The 18,479-nt window shown below is 36.4% G+C and overlaps 1 protein-coding gene across 2 annotated transcripts in view; it reads right to left on the bottom strand.

Annotated features, from left to right (window-relative positions):
• Positions 1–18,479, bottom strand: part of EXOC4 (exocyst complex component 4) — a 721,833-nt gene that overhangs the window by 377,371 nt on the left and 325,983 nt on the right. For both annotated transcript variants that reach the window (XM_028106413.2, XM_028106414.2), the window contains exon 10: positions 12,416–12,512. In XM_028106413.2, coding sequence (XP_027962214.1) covers positions 12,416–12,512 — 97 coding nt within the window. The remainder of the gene's footprint in view (positions 1–12,415; positions 12,513–18,479) is intronic.

Here is an 18,479-nt window from a genome sequence, read left to right as displayed (position 1 = left end):
CCATGCCTACTCATTGCTTCCTGTGATACTCCTACATCCCAACTGGTTCTTGGTTAATCCTTCATGTAACACTTCACCGCCCCCTCCTGGCTGAATATATTGGTCCCAAACACCAGCCTATATATTGATGTTTGCCTAAGAATGCTGATTTAAATTGCCAATTATCTTTCTTTGAAAAGGATGGTTCCTGAGATGAAGACCTGAGCTGAGATCAAGAGTCAGCTGCTAAACCAACTGAGCCACCCAGGCGCCCCCAAGGTAATATCATTTTTACTTTCCTTGGTGTTGTAATTCACTCTCTTTAACAAAACTGGCAACCTATGTTAGTTGCCAATTATTTTTCATTGATTCAAACATCTCAAAGTCTACGAAATACAGAGTCAATTAATTTTAGCTTGCCTGGCGTTTACTTCCAAGGCTGTAGGACACAGTCTATACTCTTCATCTAGTTAATCTGACTCTGGGCACCCTGGCTAGGACATGGAAGAGCCCCTAGATCTCTTACTTGCCTGAGAGGCTCCTTGGCCCCCACAAGATAGGAAATCAAAAGATTTCTTGAAAAGTTGTTTTGAAGAAGTTTAAATAGTAAGCAGTATTTAAGACCATAAGATCCTAATGACGTCTCATTTATTCCAAAATAATGACTGAATATTGTGTTCTCATAACTGCAGATACGGATACAAGGGCTAACATAAAAGAACCAATGACTGCTGTTACTACCAGTGTGGGCGACTAACACAGACATAATATTGCACAAAAGCCACCAGACACCAAAGAGGACATAGTGTATGATTCCATTTATATGAAGTTCAAGCACAGGCAAAACCAATCTACGTACAATGACAGAAATCCTACTGATGGTTACCTCTTCTGGAAAGGTATTGACTGTCAATATGAGAAAGTCTTCTTGGGCACTGAAAATGAGCTACATCAATGTTCTCTATTTTGGTCTGGGTCATGATCATACTTGTGTATACATACACAAAAATGCATACAAATATATGAATATACATACAAATACTTAAGAGTTGTACATGTTAATGTATGTATATCATATTGTAATAACTCAAATTTTTTGATTAGCTTTTAAATTATTTATAGATTCTGAAGTCACAGAATCCAAGTAAGATACTTCCGTATTCTTCCACTAAAGAGTGATATCCTGGAAAATTCCTGACATTACACTCTTTTCTTCTTGCTATGTATCAAGCACTTTCTCACCTATATGATGGGGTAGCTTACAGGAACAGGCTTTAGAGAGTGCTCCTTGAGTTTAAAAATAGTAACCACGAAATAATTACTTTTCTTCCACAAGTGCAGAAAACTACTTGAGGATATTGAAAACTCCAGTATCTATTCCAACTGCAAAACAGAAAGACAGATCCAGCACTTCCAAGGTCAAAACCATTGCTCTTCCCAAAAAATGAAATTAAGGTCATTAAAAACTAAAACTTCTCTTGTGATACTTCCACCTGTATTCCTGTATTTGCTGTTCTTGCTTCCTTTGCTTGTATCAAAGAACTTTCCTTTCTCACTTATGAAATAACAAAGTTTCAAGAAAATATTGTTGCTTAGTTTGAGGTTTCTTCTTGTCAGTTTTTAACTACGAAAAGAAGATAAAAAGGGTTTTTGCCCGTGAAATGGAAAATATTTCACTTGAAGTACTACATATTAAAAAAAAAAGAGTAGGCAATATTAATGATTAAATGTTCAAATGATAATTACTAAAAGTAAAAAAGTTAAAAATGACCAAGAAGAGCCCTTGGTGTTAGAAGCCCTTGAAACAAAGCAAACAAAACCAAAATAAGACAACAAAATGAACAGGAGTGTGTGTTTGTGTGTGACGGGGGGGGGGGATGTTTTCTGAGGGGCATGCAAGGGGAATAGCAAAATAATTTTCCAAATCATACAGAGTATACAACAATGTATTGTTAACACTCAAAGGAAAAGAAGTTATATGTAAGGGACCGTGTTTTTCTTGTAGGTATTCCTACATTATTTTTAATACCAAATTACATTATCAATTTAAGGTTTCAAAATCAGATGTAAATGGGCCTGTGGCTAGACATAAGCATATTTCAATGAATGCTGAATAGGCATTTGGGCTATTGCAGTCCAAGACAAATACATGTTCAGAATACACAAAAAGCAGCACACAAATTATGTAAACATTCTGCAATGAAAAAAATTTCTGCTATCTTTTATAAGTAAGCTAATGTTAATTAACTATTACAAAATTTAATTAGTAGAAAAACTGCACCAAAAATATCAGCATATTTAGGTCAAAATCAGCAGCAGTCATGATGATTTTAGGTTTATTTGCGCAGTTTCAGTCCCCCATTAGCTTTTAGCAGAAGAAAGCCAGCTTTCTTTTTGCCTTAAACATCACTAAGAGTTAACTTATATGAACAATTACTGGCACAGGAAAAAAAAAAAAGGGAACAATATAAACAAGAGAAGAGAAATAAAAAGGAATGAGGAGAGAAGGAACTCGTTGGCAGGGCAGGGCTGAGTTCCTCTAGCAAGCGTGCTACATACAACATAACATGAATTTCTCTCTTACCCTGTGTCAGGAAGAGGAAAGTCAAAGCTGAAGGATGCAGAAGTCTACTATATAAGTCCTTCGCTTACTAAATGACAGTCATCAGCATTACACTGAAATATGAAAAAGTAACCCAAATGAGCAAGACTGGAAGAAACCTATCTATCTACACAGAGCTCTGAGGTTGCATGGTAGATCAGAAATCACACTCTATGAAATCCTTGATCTCAAGAGTACAGACCTGACAGTTGAGCGCATAGTTAACTGCATCTCCAGGAAGGATACTGCCTTCCAAGGAAACCTTTCCTAGTTTTGCCAAATTCATTAGAAAATTCTCGTTACGTAGAGTAGAATCTCTTTAACATCCAACCAACCAACTAGTATTTTTTTTAACATAATTTAAAAAGTAATTAATTAATTAATTAAAAAAAAGAACATCAACCAACTAGTTCTAATCCGGATTTGTGAAACAACAAAAAACAAAACTACTTTATCTCTTTTACATGACAGACATTCATATATGTGAAAATAGGTGTCAAATATTCTGTTTTTCTTCTCTGTTTCACTGATATTTCCACTTCTTTTCCTTATAAGGAACAGGCTATACTTTCCTCCTCACTGGACTGCCATACCCACTCCTCTTATTGTTGTCACTGAAACGTGCATTGATATTTGGGTTGGAGCCTTGATCATCTCTCCATTTCAGTTGGTAACATAAAACTGCCAGTTAGTCACAATCAGTGTTCAGCCATATACCACATAACATAGTCTGAAAATACGGAAGTAAAAGAAAAGCTTTGAAAAATAAATTTTAATCTCCAAAAGTTAATTTGAGGATTTAAAAGCCTTTAACATTTCTCACATACATTCAAAAGCAGTTGCTCAGATGTGGGGTTTGAAATCTCAATGTACCCCTACTCAGTGCTTCACAGACCTTCACGGGTCAGACAGTCTGAAAACACACCACTATTTTTCATAATTCTGAGGACAAGGGAAAAAAAAGGTATGTTTCATAAAAATGCAATAGGGTAGCCACATTTCATCCCATGCATGAATAATGTACGATCTACAATGTTATTTGTTAGACTGTCTAATCACTAGCATCTTTCAAAATGTCTATATAAGTTTTAGCTCATTAAGAACAAACATGTATCTGTATAAAAATATCACATACCTGTGAACACTCAGAATAATATTCTGCCAAATACCAATACACACATCAAACGCAGGTATCCTACTTTTGTGCATTTCTCAAAAATAAAAATGTTGGGAAACGAAATACAGAATTATTTCAGCTTGTGACATTCATGCTTACTCTAAATAATCAAGCTTAAATCCCTCTTTCAAAACATACACACACACACTCTCTCTCTCCCTCTCTCTCTCTCTCTCTATATATATATATAGATAAAAATCAAGGAATGATCCAGGGACTATTGCACACTTTCTAAATAAAAGTGAAAAAAAAAATTGGCAGAAACAGAAGAGGCTAAATAAAAAAGCTTTTAAAGCAAGATTTCTTCTATTAGAAACAGTTTTATAATCTGGGAAGGGGCTTCTATGATCTATGAAAGAATGATAAAGCAAAAGTACTTCATACAACCATAAACTTTCAATGTAGTAATAAGAGGCAGTAAAGGTGAAAGGACCAAGTATCTAGTAACTACTAAAAACAAACTACAAAGCTAAGCTACAAGAGTAGTACTTTAGGATCAGTGCTGTAAAAAGAATGAACTTTATATTTCTGTATTTCATCCTCTAACAAACACTTTTTAGTTACAACAGAAGTAAAAAGAAACCAAAATACAAAACAAAACAAAACAAAACAAAACAAAACAAAAACCACCCACTATTATACCACTTCTAGGTACGAAAGACTGGCCTATTTCAATATCATTACTAAAGAAAAAAAAAATTTTCCTTTATACTTTTATTGGTATCTGAAGAAGAAAAAAAAAACCATTCACTTCAACAGACATGTGCTAACACCCTTCCAAGTGATTCATTAATTCTCCCTCTTTTTTAAAGATTTTATTTATTTGACAGAGAGAGCGACAGCGAGAGAGGGAACACAAGCAGGGGGAGCGGGAGAGAGAGAAGCAGGCCCCCCCGCTGAGCAGGGAGCCCGATGCGGGGCTCGATCCCAGGACCCTGGGATCATGACCTGAGCCGAAGGCAGACGCTTAACGACTGAGCCACCCAGGCGCCCCTGATTCATTAATTCTTTAATGAAGTTATTTATTGTGTGCTCCGTTCATGTAGAAGATATGTTTGAACTGCTCTCCTCCCTTTATTGTTAGGAAAGGAGGTGAGAAAAAAAGACCATGAAGGGCAGAGATCTAGGCTGTTACAGGAATGCAGATTTGGAGTTCTGAAGACCTAAAATGGTCTTACCAAATTCATTCACTTGCGAGCAACAGTTAATGCCAAAAAGTTGGAAAGATCTTCTGTGCTAGGCCAGGTATAGACTAATATATACAAAATTCATAAGGAGTTCAGTGATTACCCAGAGTTATTTTCTATAAGAAAAAGAATTAGATTTGTTGGCAAAGTTTATTACAAAAACCCCACAGGCCTTCTGCAAAGCAGCCCACAAAACCAAACTTCTTTGGGAGAAAACCTATAGTTCAGCCACAACTGCTCTGTAAAAACTCTCAGGTATCTTGAATGTCACATGGAATAAATCCTTAATAACATGTTGATAAGCTAATGGCCTAATAACATTTGCTCAATATCTCTGGATAATATTATCAAAGTGGACTATATAAATAAGATTTATATTCCATTTCAGGAGACACGAGTGTCAGAAGGGACAGAGATTTTTCACTATCCCAAATAGAGTTGTACTAATGACTTCACCCCTACAAACAGGGCTTCCTGAGTGCCCCACATCCAGTAAGATAAATCTCAGAAAATAGTTTTTGCTGGTAGTCATTTTATCAGGCTTTCTCTAAGCCTTCAAAACCTTTGGAAGTTTCAGATCTAGTACCAAATGCTTCTTATAAATCTAAATATAACGCCCTTCTTGGTTTTTTGACAAAAGAGAGAAATTTTTACCTTGACTACCTGTGTACGAAGCTCCTCACGTATCTGTCCCAACACGTGCTGCATGTCAGCAACATATACCCGTCTCCACGTCAGTCTGTTCACTGTTCCTTCAGCATCTCCTCTTCTTCCTTTCCACCTACCATTTCCCCCGCCCAGGTCATTCGCCCCTAGATGTTCACACAGCTGCCTCCGGTACTTCATTTTCCAGTCTGACCAAATGTCATTTTCTCAGAAAGCTCTTCCGACTGCACCTTAACTAAAATATTGCCCCCACCTCCACCAGTCACTATTCAAACTCCTCACTTTCATCCTTCATTCTTCCTAAAACTGTCACCACCTGATACTGTTTTCTATGTGTGTTAGTCTACTTCTTTACTGTCTGATTTTTCCACCAGACTACATTCCACAAGGGTAGAGACTTAGATGGAGAGGAGTTGGCACAAAGTAAGTGCTCAATAAATTTTATTAAATGGATGAGCAAATGGATTTTTATTATGCTTAATTATAACAATGAATTTTATATGCCTTGGATCTACCAGTATTGTCAACGTGATAGGTACTGTAATTAATAAAACAAAAAATATAAAATGCAAATGTTAATCACAATTTTCATTTACTTTGGAATATCATTTTTAGCAACATAACCTACTACGTTAATGGCATAATCAATTTTGGTGCCTTTCCTTGTTTGAGATTTGGTTTCAACCACTTCCTGACCTCCTCCTAACTTCAAGCCCTGCTTAACAATTATAGCGATTTCACAGCCAGGCCCTGGCGACCCCTTAACCAATTCCCTACACTGCTGCTAACTGGCAGTTGCTACATCTGACAAGATTAACTTTTAGAAGTAACTCTTCTCTGTAATCAGAAACAAACACAATTACATGTGATGATAACGTTTACTTGTTCTACTGCCATTTGCCTTAAAAAAGGCACACAGCCAACCACAGAAATTCTGACCATGGTCATAGCTCAAGTCGCCAGGAAGTTTTATCTCGCTAACTAATCTAAATGCCAACCTACTCCTTACTGACCAATGAATATTTCATTTTTTGTTCTACCCAGAAAGCCTTTAATTGCTGTCTCATTTTAATGAAGTGTGGCTGATAATGGTGAAAAACGCTCACAGCCCAAATAGTCAATATTCGAGTTGTGTTCAACGGAGGAAGCATCAGTGACATTTTTGCAACTTTAAATACCATCATCATCCACTCTGTCTCCAGCCTCTTACCTCTGCCAAGTCACCCCAACTGCAAACATCTGTTCTTCAATTGTCTCATAAGAAACGTACTTCATATATGCAAAGTGATCATTACCCTAAAGAGCCAAATGTCTTTTAAAAGCTAGTTGAAGCAAATACGCAAAAGAAACACATTGTCATTTGGACGTTTAAATTTTAAAATGTCAGGCCTTTGGAGTCCTTAAATATTATAAAAGCATTTCCCGGTCACAAAAATCACAAACTTGAGAGGTAGAAAGCAAAATCCAGACCAACCAACTCCTTGATTTTATAGATATGGAAAACTAAGACACACCGGGATTTGGCCAATACCAAAAATTAAAATGTGGTCCCTCGTAGCCACCCCTTCCCCCAGCCCACATTCAGTGGTCTCTCTCTCTCTCTCATGAAATACACAAAACTCCTTCCCATCTAAACATTGGCTCCAGTGCTAAAAGAATGATAAATTAATCACTTAATAAATCAATTTCCTGAGTTTCTTCTAACTGCAAAATTTAATGTACATTTTCTGCAATAATTAAGGTTAAATGAGGTCATAAGAATGAGACCGTAATCCAGAAAGGCTGGCGTCCCTATAAGAAGAGGAAGAGGTCATGTCAGGACACAGTGAGAATGCTTCCTTGGACTCAGGTGTCCTTACTCCGACCTGTCCTAGCTCTCAAGACTAGGGATTTTTGTTTCTCAAACAGTGATGGGCTACATGAAATCCCACTATTTCTCTTTGATGATTCTACTTTTGAAACCGAAAGCTTCCAGCTGTAAGAGGGTTGAATGCAACAAAGTCAAGGGCATAACTTTGTTTTCAAGAGCAGCACTCCCCACCAATTTGCCTTATTGGCCCAGAAGGTATGCAATCACAAATGCATGCAATAAATAAATAAATGAGAGATTAATAAAGCTTGAGAGTGTTTTTAAATTCTTTAGTTAGACGCTGCAAGCATTTAGATTGGTAAAGGAATAATTTTTGTTGTCACTCAGTTTTTGCTATATGAAGGAACTGTACTAACAATCTAAGGAACCATATATTCTCTGTTGGGGGGGTCAGAGAATAAGGAATAGTGATAAATGAAAAAAACAAAGGGAGAAATAAATTCTCTGCCTCTCCCCGCAAAATCCTACAAATAGCAGCCACAAGGTAATTTCAGATTTCCAGAAATGGCTACATTATATATTAATTATAACTACAAAGTGCTACTCTGTCAAACTGTGATCGATACCTCAACAAAATGTATTTTCTTGATAAAGTTTACCATGATGGAACTAATCAAAAATAATTTGTGTAAAAAAAAAATCCAAATGCATGTCTGGTCTAGTCAAAAGAAAGGAAATACTGTCATTCAGATTTCACCATTAATTTATTTTCTTTGTGTTTCCCAAATTGAAGGCCTATAAAAGAATTTATTAGAGTGAATCCATCCATTCCTCTTGACTGTTTTCAGAGAAAGGGAAAAAGCAGCAACTATGTCAGTGAGGGTGGTACACGTTCTTCAGCCTATCATTTTCAGGGTCTCTATTTTGGTGAAAGTATTTCAGAGTCTACCTAGGTTTAAGTAGAAACCTCTTCATTTCAGTATGTTTTGTTCACTTAGAACCAGAGGTAGCAAAACTGATTAGATAAACTCTTACCATCAAAAGCTTACATTATAAGGCTTAAGTTTCACACAATGTGTTGTTAGGCTAAGAATAAAGCAAGCAAGATAATGCTATAGACCTCATTTTTCTAAAACATCATTCTCTGAGACAATTTTCTGATTTCTTACCCAGAAAGAGAAAATAGTAAGGAAGAGGATTAAATAAACAAGTCAAAGGGGCCAGCAGAGTTAACGGGTAGTGAACAGACTGGAGGTCCGTAGATTTGCCTCCGACACCCTGTGAGAGTTCCTAGGGAAGAAACTGCAGTACTTAGGAGAAAATTACAAAAGTAAACTTGCAAGGTTGCCAGATCTGGGACCTTGTACAATGATTTTATGGGAGGACAGTAAAAATGACGGCTAAGAATATATAAAACAGCGTAATAGGAATGTGCTCTGTGGTGTTCTTGAACAGGGTGGTTCCAAGTTTTCAGTACAGAAAACTTTTATGCAGCAAAGAATGCGCTGCTTAAATAAAAATGATGGAAAGGACATTTTTAATAAATGAGGTATACACAAGCCACCTGCAGTATTTCAGGAAGACAGAATCCGAGTATCGCTAGACATAGGGGAAAAGTACCAAAGGGAAACGAAAACTCCCTTCCCATGGAAAAGATCTCAGCTCCCTGAGAGAGACAGTGCAAGAAAACAAGGACAGTGTTTAAATGGCTGATAAAAGCCAACTTGTAGTAAGTTCCTTCTGAACTAGAGTTTGGGGACTTAGAAGAGGAAAAGGAGGAGTCACTGCATTCCAGCAGAAGCACGCAAGGAGGCGAAGTGCTGGGTGAAAGGTTATGTGCCAGCTCACTACTGTCCAACTGTGTGCGGGAAAGGCTGCAGTCATCTACCTCCTGGTGCAAGAGCCCGCTCATCTCTGTCCTCACCAGTCACTGGAGTTTTGGGGCTTCTCAGTTTTTGCCGCCCATGCAACTACCAAGGGAATACCTTTAGGCAAGGATTTGATGTTATTTTTTCATTTCCCCAGGACCTCGCATAGAATCAGGGTCCAATAAATAATCAGTAAAACTGAACAGAGGAACCTGGATCTGAACCTAATTTGTTGCACTTTTCACTTTAAATTTCAAATCCTGTGCTTTAATTCCCCATCTTTCCATTCTTCTATGCTAACTCTCCCACTAGGTTATACGGTTTTGTAAATAGTAATATGCTAAATCACATTCACTTTGAGCTAGCATGGAAATAAAATGAGGGGCATTCCAAAGGATGGGAAATATATGTATGCATATTTTATTTAAATAATCCCATAAAAATAGGAGTGACTATTTCTAAAGAAGAGTCCACACCAACTTAGAGAAGGGAAAACATGCACCGTAAGTGTTCAATATACATTTGTCGATCATGAATAAATGAATGGCTGCAGGAGAAATGAGAAAACTTTAAATACACAGAGTAAAAATGAAATGCACTAGTATGATAATGCACACTGACTCTTCTCATTACCAAAACTAAACTTCCAAGCTTTAGAAGAAATAATAAATCCAATAATCAACAAATGCTGAAGTGTAAAAACTAAAATAAAAAAACAAAACTATAAGATCTTAATCATTTGAAATTCCATAAGCGCATTTTGAGGTTTCAGCTGAGACTTTATAATGGGTTTGAGAAGCAAGGTTACAATTTGAGCCAAAGGCTAATTTAAAGTCTATAATGATCACCTGCTTAGAAAGGAATTAACTTACCTCGCAGACCACATAATATTCTTGTGACTTCCATTACGTTACACAGAGAATGAATGTAAACTGTATCATGCAACAAAACTTTTAATCAATAATAATATTCAGAATGAAAGTAGAGACCAATCAAGTGAGTAAAACTAGTATGAGTATTATCAAGTCTTAAAACAACTCTCTTGTAAAGAAGGATAAATGCTAAAAAATAATTGTTAAGAATTGCAATACATGAAACTCTACTCATACTTTAGCAAAAATGCATTTTATTAACTGTCAAATAAGGGTAACTTTTCTTCCCCAATCTCCTAACTTCACATTTATAAAGGGAAAAAAAAAGTTTATAGAGAAAGAAAATATCCTGAAAAGTGACTAACAACCACAGCTAAAAAACTTTCAAAGGTCTTCTTCTATGCTTTTAAGCATAAGAATTACATTTATCCATTCCACGGGGTAACGTAGCAGTAAATTATGGCATTAAATCTAGGTTAGAAGATGCCTATAATGATTAAGGTATTTTCCCATTTTCCTAACAATTAGCAACTTTAACTAAGAAGAAATCAATTTAATTGAAGATGAGAGTGAATACTAAACCAATTACCAAAGTCAGGTGTAATAAATATGAGCACTGTTACTTAATCTAGAAAATCTAGATGTTGTAATTTATGTTTTACATAGAAAATCAACTAAATTTATAGAGGAATAGTCTTAATTCTCTTAATTCCAGGATTCCTAAATTACATGATTTACTTTTGCAAATGTTTGCTAAAACAGATTTTTCAAAAGATTAATAATGCTTTCTTTAAAAATCTCTTGTTATTGCATGAAAGGATTTTTTTGTTGTTAAATTTACATATTTGTGTGTTTCTGCATTTAAAACTAATGGGGTGAAGTATTCCCGTACAATTTTTAAACCTGTTGCTTAGGCAAGAGATCTAAATTGAACTAGTTCTAATGATTTCGATTTAGTAAGTCTTGGTTAATGAGAAGGTAGGATAAGGATGATTCCAGTAATAAACTGCTTATGTTGTAGAAAAGTATATTCAATATTTATCTGGACAATTCAGCAGCATTTGCTTAACTGTTATTTCAAATGCCTCAAATATTACAGAAGTTACCTGAGGAAGTTAATGTGATGATCTGAGGCACCTAACCTTAAATGAACCCAAGAGTTTCTGGTCCATTATATGAAAAAAGCAAAAATATGTATTGGTTCATTGCAAAGAAAACATACAATTAATATTATATTGGATATCTATGTTCAAAGAGTACCCTTTTTTATTGTGGCCAATAACGCTTAAAATATAATTCACCATCTTAATCTTTTTTAGGTATACAGTACAGTAATGCTAACTATATGCACATTGTTTGTAACCAGGTTTCTAGAAATTTTTCATCTTGCAAAACCAAAACTTTAGATGCATTGAAGAATAACTCCCTTTTCCTCTCTTCCCAAAAAGTTCCTTTTTAAAGGTATTTAGGGCTTAGAAGTTTTTAAAATGCAATTATCACAGATCTTTATTTTTTTATAATCATAGCTCCACTGAGCAATATAACAGATTTCAATCTAGTCAGCATCGAGTTGTCCTTTAATATATGAAAGCATATACATGACTGCTATAATGTCTTTCAGTTTTTATAGGTCATATTTGTTTCAAGACTTGGCAATCCTCAGAGGATATCTGAGTCATTAATATAAATTAGGGAGATAGGTCATGGGTCTGCCATTTTTTTCCTGTAAAGGGCCGAAGAGTAAACATCTTAGGCTTTGTAGACCACACGGTTTCTCTTGCAAATATTCAATTCTGCAACATTGTAGAACAGAGCAGCTATGGACAGTGCATAAATAGATGAGCATGACTGTGTCAAGAAAAATTTATTAAAAAAAAGAAAACCAGGTGACAGACTAGATTTCTCTTATGGGCCATATAAGTTGCCACTCCCTGAAATAAAGAAGGGAATGGAGGGACAATGACAGAGAGAGGGAGAGGGGCAGGGACAGGGAGTAGGAAACAAAGAAAATTATTAAAAAGTATTTATGGAGTATTACTCCAGAGAACAAATAGGTACTTAGCAGAGTTGACATTATTGGTTTTATTGACAAATTTTGATAGTGAAGCCCTAAAAATAGAACAAGTTTTTGTTTTGTTTTATTTATTTATTTATTTAGGACTTGTTTCAATGCTGACTGACCTCCTGGCATTCAGTACGTCAGGAAAAATAATGAAAACAATGACTTTCAGTAAGTACATAGGATTCGACTTACCTTAGTAATGGGTGGAATATGACAGTAATATTTCTGGCTCCAGGTTTGCAGACAAATTTGGTTCCTCCCCCTTCAATTAAGTTATCATCAGGACCCCCTTTCAGGAAAAAGAAGACAGATTTAGCTTATTAGAACTTTTACAAAAAAATAAACCAAGGCTATTGAGATGAATGTTATCCTATCACAGGAAGGATTATCATTGAAAACAGTTGCCTTCAAACCTATACAATTATTTTGAATGACGGAATCCAGTCAGTCTTCCTCGTTACGTAAACTGTAGAGCAGCATTTTCACTCTGGAGTGAGAACATGGAAGCTCAGTAAAAATAAATTGTGTTTTTAAAGAAACAGTGTAGGGCAAATCCAGTTAAACTTTTAGATCTACAATCACCAGTGTCCATCTTAGCACAGCACGTGGAACTTTCCCAAACCGGAAGTAGCATTCAAGATTGTCCAGGGCTGTAACGGTTAGAGCAAAGACCCGTATAAACCTAACCTGACCACACTTCATCAAATCTAAGACACCACCAATTTTAAGATACACTACTAAGTAACACTAATTTTTTAAAAAAATCCTGCTAATGAAACTATACAATGCTTTCTTATTACCTAGGGTTTTTTTTTTTCTCATTGAAAAGCTTCTTACCGTTTAAATATACACAAGTAGGTTATATAATTTAAGTAAATATTTAAGATTTTTTAAGGCTTTAAGACTTTTAAAATAAATAGATGTTTATCATAAATCTCTCACACACATTTAATACAGAAATATAAGAAAAATAAATTAAGGTGTTCTTAAAACTACATAATTTTCAGAATCCAGCTTTTCTTAATGACTCAGAGTTGTCAATATCCTTGCTTTCTAAATGGTGTCACTAAGTGGGTTTCTTAAAGGCGTGTATCTAGTATTTTATTCCAACTGCTGATACTGATTCTGCAAGGTTTAATGTTGATATGTACTTGATGCTATCAGAAGATTTAAAGGGAAGGTGTTCCTATACCAGCCAAGATTCATAATCTTTCCTCAACCTATCCTTAAGAGGTTAATTAATTGAAACACTGAAGGCTCATGGTATGAGGAATATCCACTCAGCTCACACAAACTGAGGCAAAACAACTCATTTTGGCTGTCTTCTGGTCCACAGCCATGAAGATGCCATTGACTTAAGATAACATCCTAATTTCAGCTGCTTTAAAACGTGAAAAAATGTGTATCTCAGTATGCTGGGAGAAATGCTCCCCCTCCCACACACACTACTCACGTTACCTACTATGAGAATGAAAATTAATGTAATCCCTGGCCTCTCTCTGTCTTTTACCCACTCTAGGGGAAGTGAAGTAATTCCCCTGGTAAATTTGAGAAGACAAAGCCGAGCATGCAAGTCTCAGCAACCTCCCTATTCCACTTTAGAAGCCAGAATGCCTGCAGATGGTAAGTGTTGTCTTGCAAAGTTGAACAATAAAGTTCTTGCTTTGTTCAGAGAAGAATGAAGTGGTCTTGTCCTTTCTGTAAGTGGGTGAGTAAATTTGTCTAATTTTGATGTTCAGTTAGCAAACGCATTTGGCTCTCAAAGTAGACCGCATCTTCCAGTCTAGCTTTTGCCAGTATAAAAGTTGGAATTTCACTTTCCATCTACCTTACTTATGTTATTTCTTAATGTTTCAGGAATCTGACAGTAAAGATAGATGCTATTTCCTGGGCTTCCTCAAAATTCTGACAGCCTACACTTAAAATATTTTTCTTTCTTTTAAATTCAACATTTTCTTTCTAATTATAGCTCTTTGCATGATACCAAACACAACTAAATCTCATTTGATTTATTATCTATCTTAATGGTCTCTGAGGTATCTTGGAGATTGACTGATAAAAACATGTGAAGCCTCAGAAATCCATACCCTGGATCATCAAGACTTCCCAGAGGCATCAGAGTCTAGACAAATCCCATTTGGATCAGTTGTTTCTACCAACTAATCACAGCATGGCTTTTCTTAAGAAAAACAGAAAATATAATGGAATGTACAGCTCTTGATTCAAAACCATGAGCTATTTTTTCTCATTTGAAAAAAAAAATACATCTTGTAGTACTATATTTGCACCAGAGATATTAGTGTTCTGCTAAGTCAGTGGTTTTGCAAAAGGAGAGCATCAAGACTATCATAAACACTACCCTTTTCATAAAATCCTCCTCTAAAAGTCACACGGTATGGTTCCAAACAAACAGAGCAGAATAAACAGATCTTCTTTATCAACACTTCTCTAAGATCATACAACTTAGTCAGTATTGAATTACCAAGGAAACATGTGTATATGTGTAGAAAATAAACAGGTTATATTCTGCACTCCAGGCACAACATAAATAACTTCCTATGAAATAAATATACACAACAATATAATGCATTCATTTACGGAATATGGGCATTTCTTTTAAGGACAAATGTGAGTTAGATTACAAGATCTCCAATGACTTCTAAAAATTTGTAGGTTCTATGATTTTAGATACTCAAGTATTATATACAGACCTGATGAACCTAGCTCCAGGCAAACTAGTAGCAGCTTCGGGCACACCAAATGCACTGACTGTGGGTGCATCGCCGTGTCCTGCTCCACACCGGGCTTCCATCTGGAGGGCCCTGCCCTGCTCCGACCATTTCTTTAGGCACCAGGTCTAGCCTTAAACTGTTGAATGGCCCTCTCCTAATGTCCACAATTCCATTAGCAGCGATTTTATATAAAATAACCTCAACATCGGTCACCTGTATTGTCACTTGTTTTCTAATGCTTATGTAACATTTCCCTACCTGGAACGGAACTTCCTGGAAAGTGGTTCTAAAAGCATACACTTGCTGAATGAAGGAAGAAATGGAGACCTTAGTAGAATGTCATTGGAATTAGATGAGAGAGTATATGTGCACGTCCTTTGGGAACTGTCAAAGACCTAACAAACACAAGCAATCCCCTTTGTATCCCCAGAGCCTTACAGGTAACAGGTGCACTTAATAAACATTTGTTGATGACAATCATATAGGGAACACAGATAACAAAAGATACAATACCAAAAATAAGGGCCATGGGCTGTGAGAAATGGCAGCAAGAGGAAGATTTGGCTGTGAAAAGGAAGGATGAGCGCTAGCATTTGGCTGGAAACTAAATAATAGTTGCATTTGTTCCTTGTTAGCTCCAGAAAGATGATTACTGCTTTACAGAGTGGGGTTAAACTGAACAAAAAGTAAACTTCGGGCAGGAATACCTCAACCCCCAACCAAAATTCCTCCTACAGGAGGCTCATTATAGGCTTCCAGGCCCATCGCAAACCCCACCTACCCTGCATTTGATGAGATTTCCTCTTTACTACAAGTCCAAATCCAGCTTACTCAATTACCAATATCAGCACCAAGCCAGGGAAAATATTCTTGAAAATACACAGGTCAGAACCAAAAGTAAAGACCATGGCTGAAGACCATATGGTCCGAGTGTCGAATCCTCTGAGATTTAGTCTAGCATTTCAAAATTCTGAGTGAGAAACAAAACTCGCCTCTCCTCATCTGCCTTCCCGTAATCAAGTAATCTGGGAGCGGCTGTCACGAGCGTTCCGGGGGAACATGTTCCATCCCAGGAAGAGCACGCATGGGCCAGAGCATCTCCTTCACCTTCATTCATTATGCTTACAGTCTGATCTCAGCTGTCAGAGGCCGGGTGATAAGCACTAGAAAAAATGCTGAATGATGATGGATGGCTGGAAAGAAAAGGAAACTGACAGTTGTATTACAAGTAGAATACAGCTTGTGCAGAAAGGAGAGGAAATGCCCCAGTCCTATTTCAGTTTCTAACAATGAGGACAATGGTTTGACAGGCTGTTGCAGACACCTGGCAAGAGGCACGGAGGCCACGCAGGGACTGCTGTGATGACAGCATATCAGGGCTCACAAACTAGGCCTTTCTTGGATAATTCATTCACACAGAAGTCATTAGCTCCTCAACTTATTTCTTCCTTGATTCTTCCCAACTGGAATTTGATATCATTTACAATGAATATAGTCATTTTAATAAAACAAAAAGAAAACCACAGCCTGAGAAATGAAACAAACGTCCTCACTGACAGGTCTAGGGGACAGTGGGAAAAATCACTAAGATCGGTGTCAGACTCCAGATTGCTACTTAATACTGGAAGTGTGATAGAATTATTTAAATTTTCTGAGCTTTAGCTTTCCCATTTATAAAATACATACTGAAATTAACTCTTTCAAAGACCTGTGGTGATAACATACTCCTGGGGATTCAGTACACTGTTTGACACCCAGTATATCTCAAATAAATGGTCTACTTTTCTCATTAGAATGACCAAGCAGTTAAGGATCTACCTGATCTCACACACACACACACACACACACACACACACACACACACACAATCACTGGAACATAAACTAAAGCACAAAAGATCCAATTTACAGAATGTTATTCTTGCTACTTCAGGCAGTGTTGTATGAGTCACTATCATTAACAGGAGCAGTTAGAATATGTCTGTCTTATCTGGGGGGATTATTGCAGTGAAAGGTTAGAAAATTGCTGAGAACACTTACAGCATGACAGAATAAAAATAACCAATATTAAATTACAGATATAAAGATTATGAATTGTCTGTGCAAGTGCTTAGAAGAAGACAGTATAGAGTCTGATGGTCAATTGGGTTGACCCACAAAAAACAGCATACCTTATCTGACATGTTTAATATGGCCTGGATTTCAACATGGCCCTTTCACATTGTAAAGAACCACAGTGAAGATGATTTTTTTTTTACAGCAAATATTTTGCTTCATAAACACTTTCAAAGGATTATGAAAATGCATTCTGATTCTATCAATAAATAGGGTCTTTAATTGGCTCTAAGAGCCTACTGAATGGTCTAAGAATTCCCTGAATTCACAGCTGTCACCTTGTTCTTTTAGATTAAGTTCTTTAGCAAGTACCCATTCAAAAGCACAGATTATCATTAAGACTTAATGCTGTTGCTGTGTTCACCACCACCACCCAACCTGTGACTAGGGACTATCTATCTATGAACTTGGGGTTTGGTACTAGATTAGGAAGAAAAGAGAAGTACAATACTTATTCTTACCCTCGAATAACTTACTATTATGGTGAACTCAAGCAAATCAAGATTGGTGGTAACATTCTACTTCTCATGGTAAGTTGCTGTCGGATCTGGGAAGGAAATCTTGGCAATAAACCCCTTCAAGGAAAGGATCATCTTCTGGACTCAACTCACACCAAGTCTATAATTATTAACAACAATATAATTTTGTTCATGGATGTATCTCCTGTGCTTAGAATAGTTTCTGGCACATCATAAGCATTCAGTAAGTATTTGTTGAATGAATATATGAATAAACAAATGAACAAACCGGAAAAAATGCTAATGTCCCTTTCAGATCGAGTGAATTCTAAATACAGACCACCTACGAACAAACAGCAGTTGTGTTTTGCATAAAGTATGCTAAGTAAGGAATGCATGTTTCAGTAAAATGCTGAAAAATTCTAATAAGATATCATTTGTAGAAAACAATCTCCCAAGTAGAAACAAAATAGTTATCCCCACCATAAGAGGAGTAAATGCCTTGTCTATGTTTCTCTGCTCAATTACTTTTATTCCTGGGCAGCTCTAATGTTGTACTGTGTAGATAGTTAAGACAGGTGTCAAGTATTAGACAGAGTACTCAGGAAGAAGGTCAAGAGGCCGGAGGGGGGCTCACATTTATTAAACATCTGCCAGGAACCCAGTACTGTGCTGGACACTTCACATAAAATATCTCACTTAATCCTAGTAATAGCCCTGTAATATTATTACCCAACACAGAGATGAAGAAATGAAGGCTCATGGGCATGGGAGGAGGAGTACAGAGTTTTGCTCAAAATCAAAATCACAAATGGCAGGGTCAGTATTTAAACTATTTTTCCTCAACTATATACACACTACAATGCACTTAATATCACTTTATGTTCCAAGAAATTCACGGGTTGAAAAAAAAATGACACAGATGATGGGTGATACAGGAAAATTCTAAACC

The sequence above is a fragment of the Eumetopias jubatus genome, unplaced genomic scaffold (genome assembly GCF_037043125.1).
Source record: "Eumetopias jubatus isolate StellerSeaLion01/CBP00866 unplaced genomic scaffold, mEumJub1_p1.0 scaffold_14, whole genome shotgun sequence".
In the NCBI taxonomy this organism is placed as follows: Eukaryota; Metazoa; Chordata; class Mammalia; order Carnivora; family Otariidae; genus Eumetopias; species Eumetopias jubatus.
The sequence above is the reverse complement of the archived record's forward strand: the minus strand, read 5'-3'. Positions and strand labels throughout refer to the sequence as shown.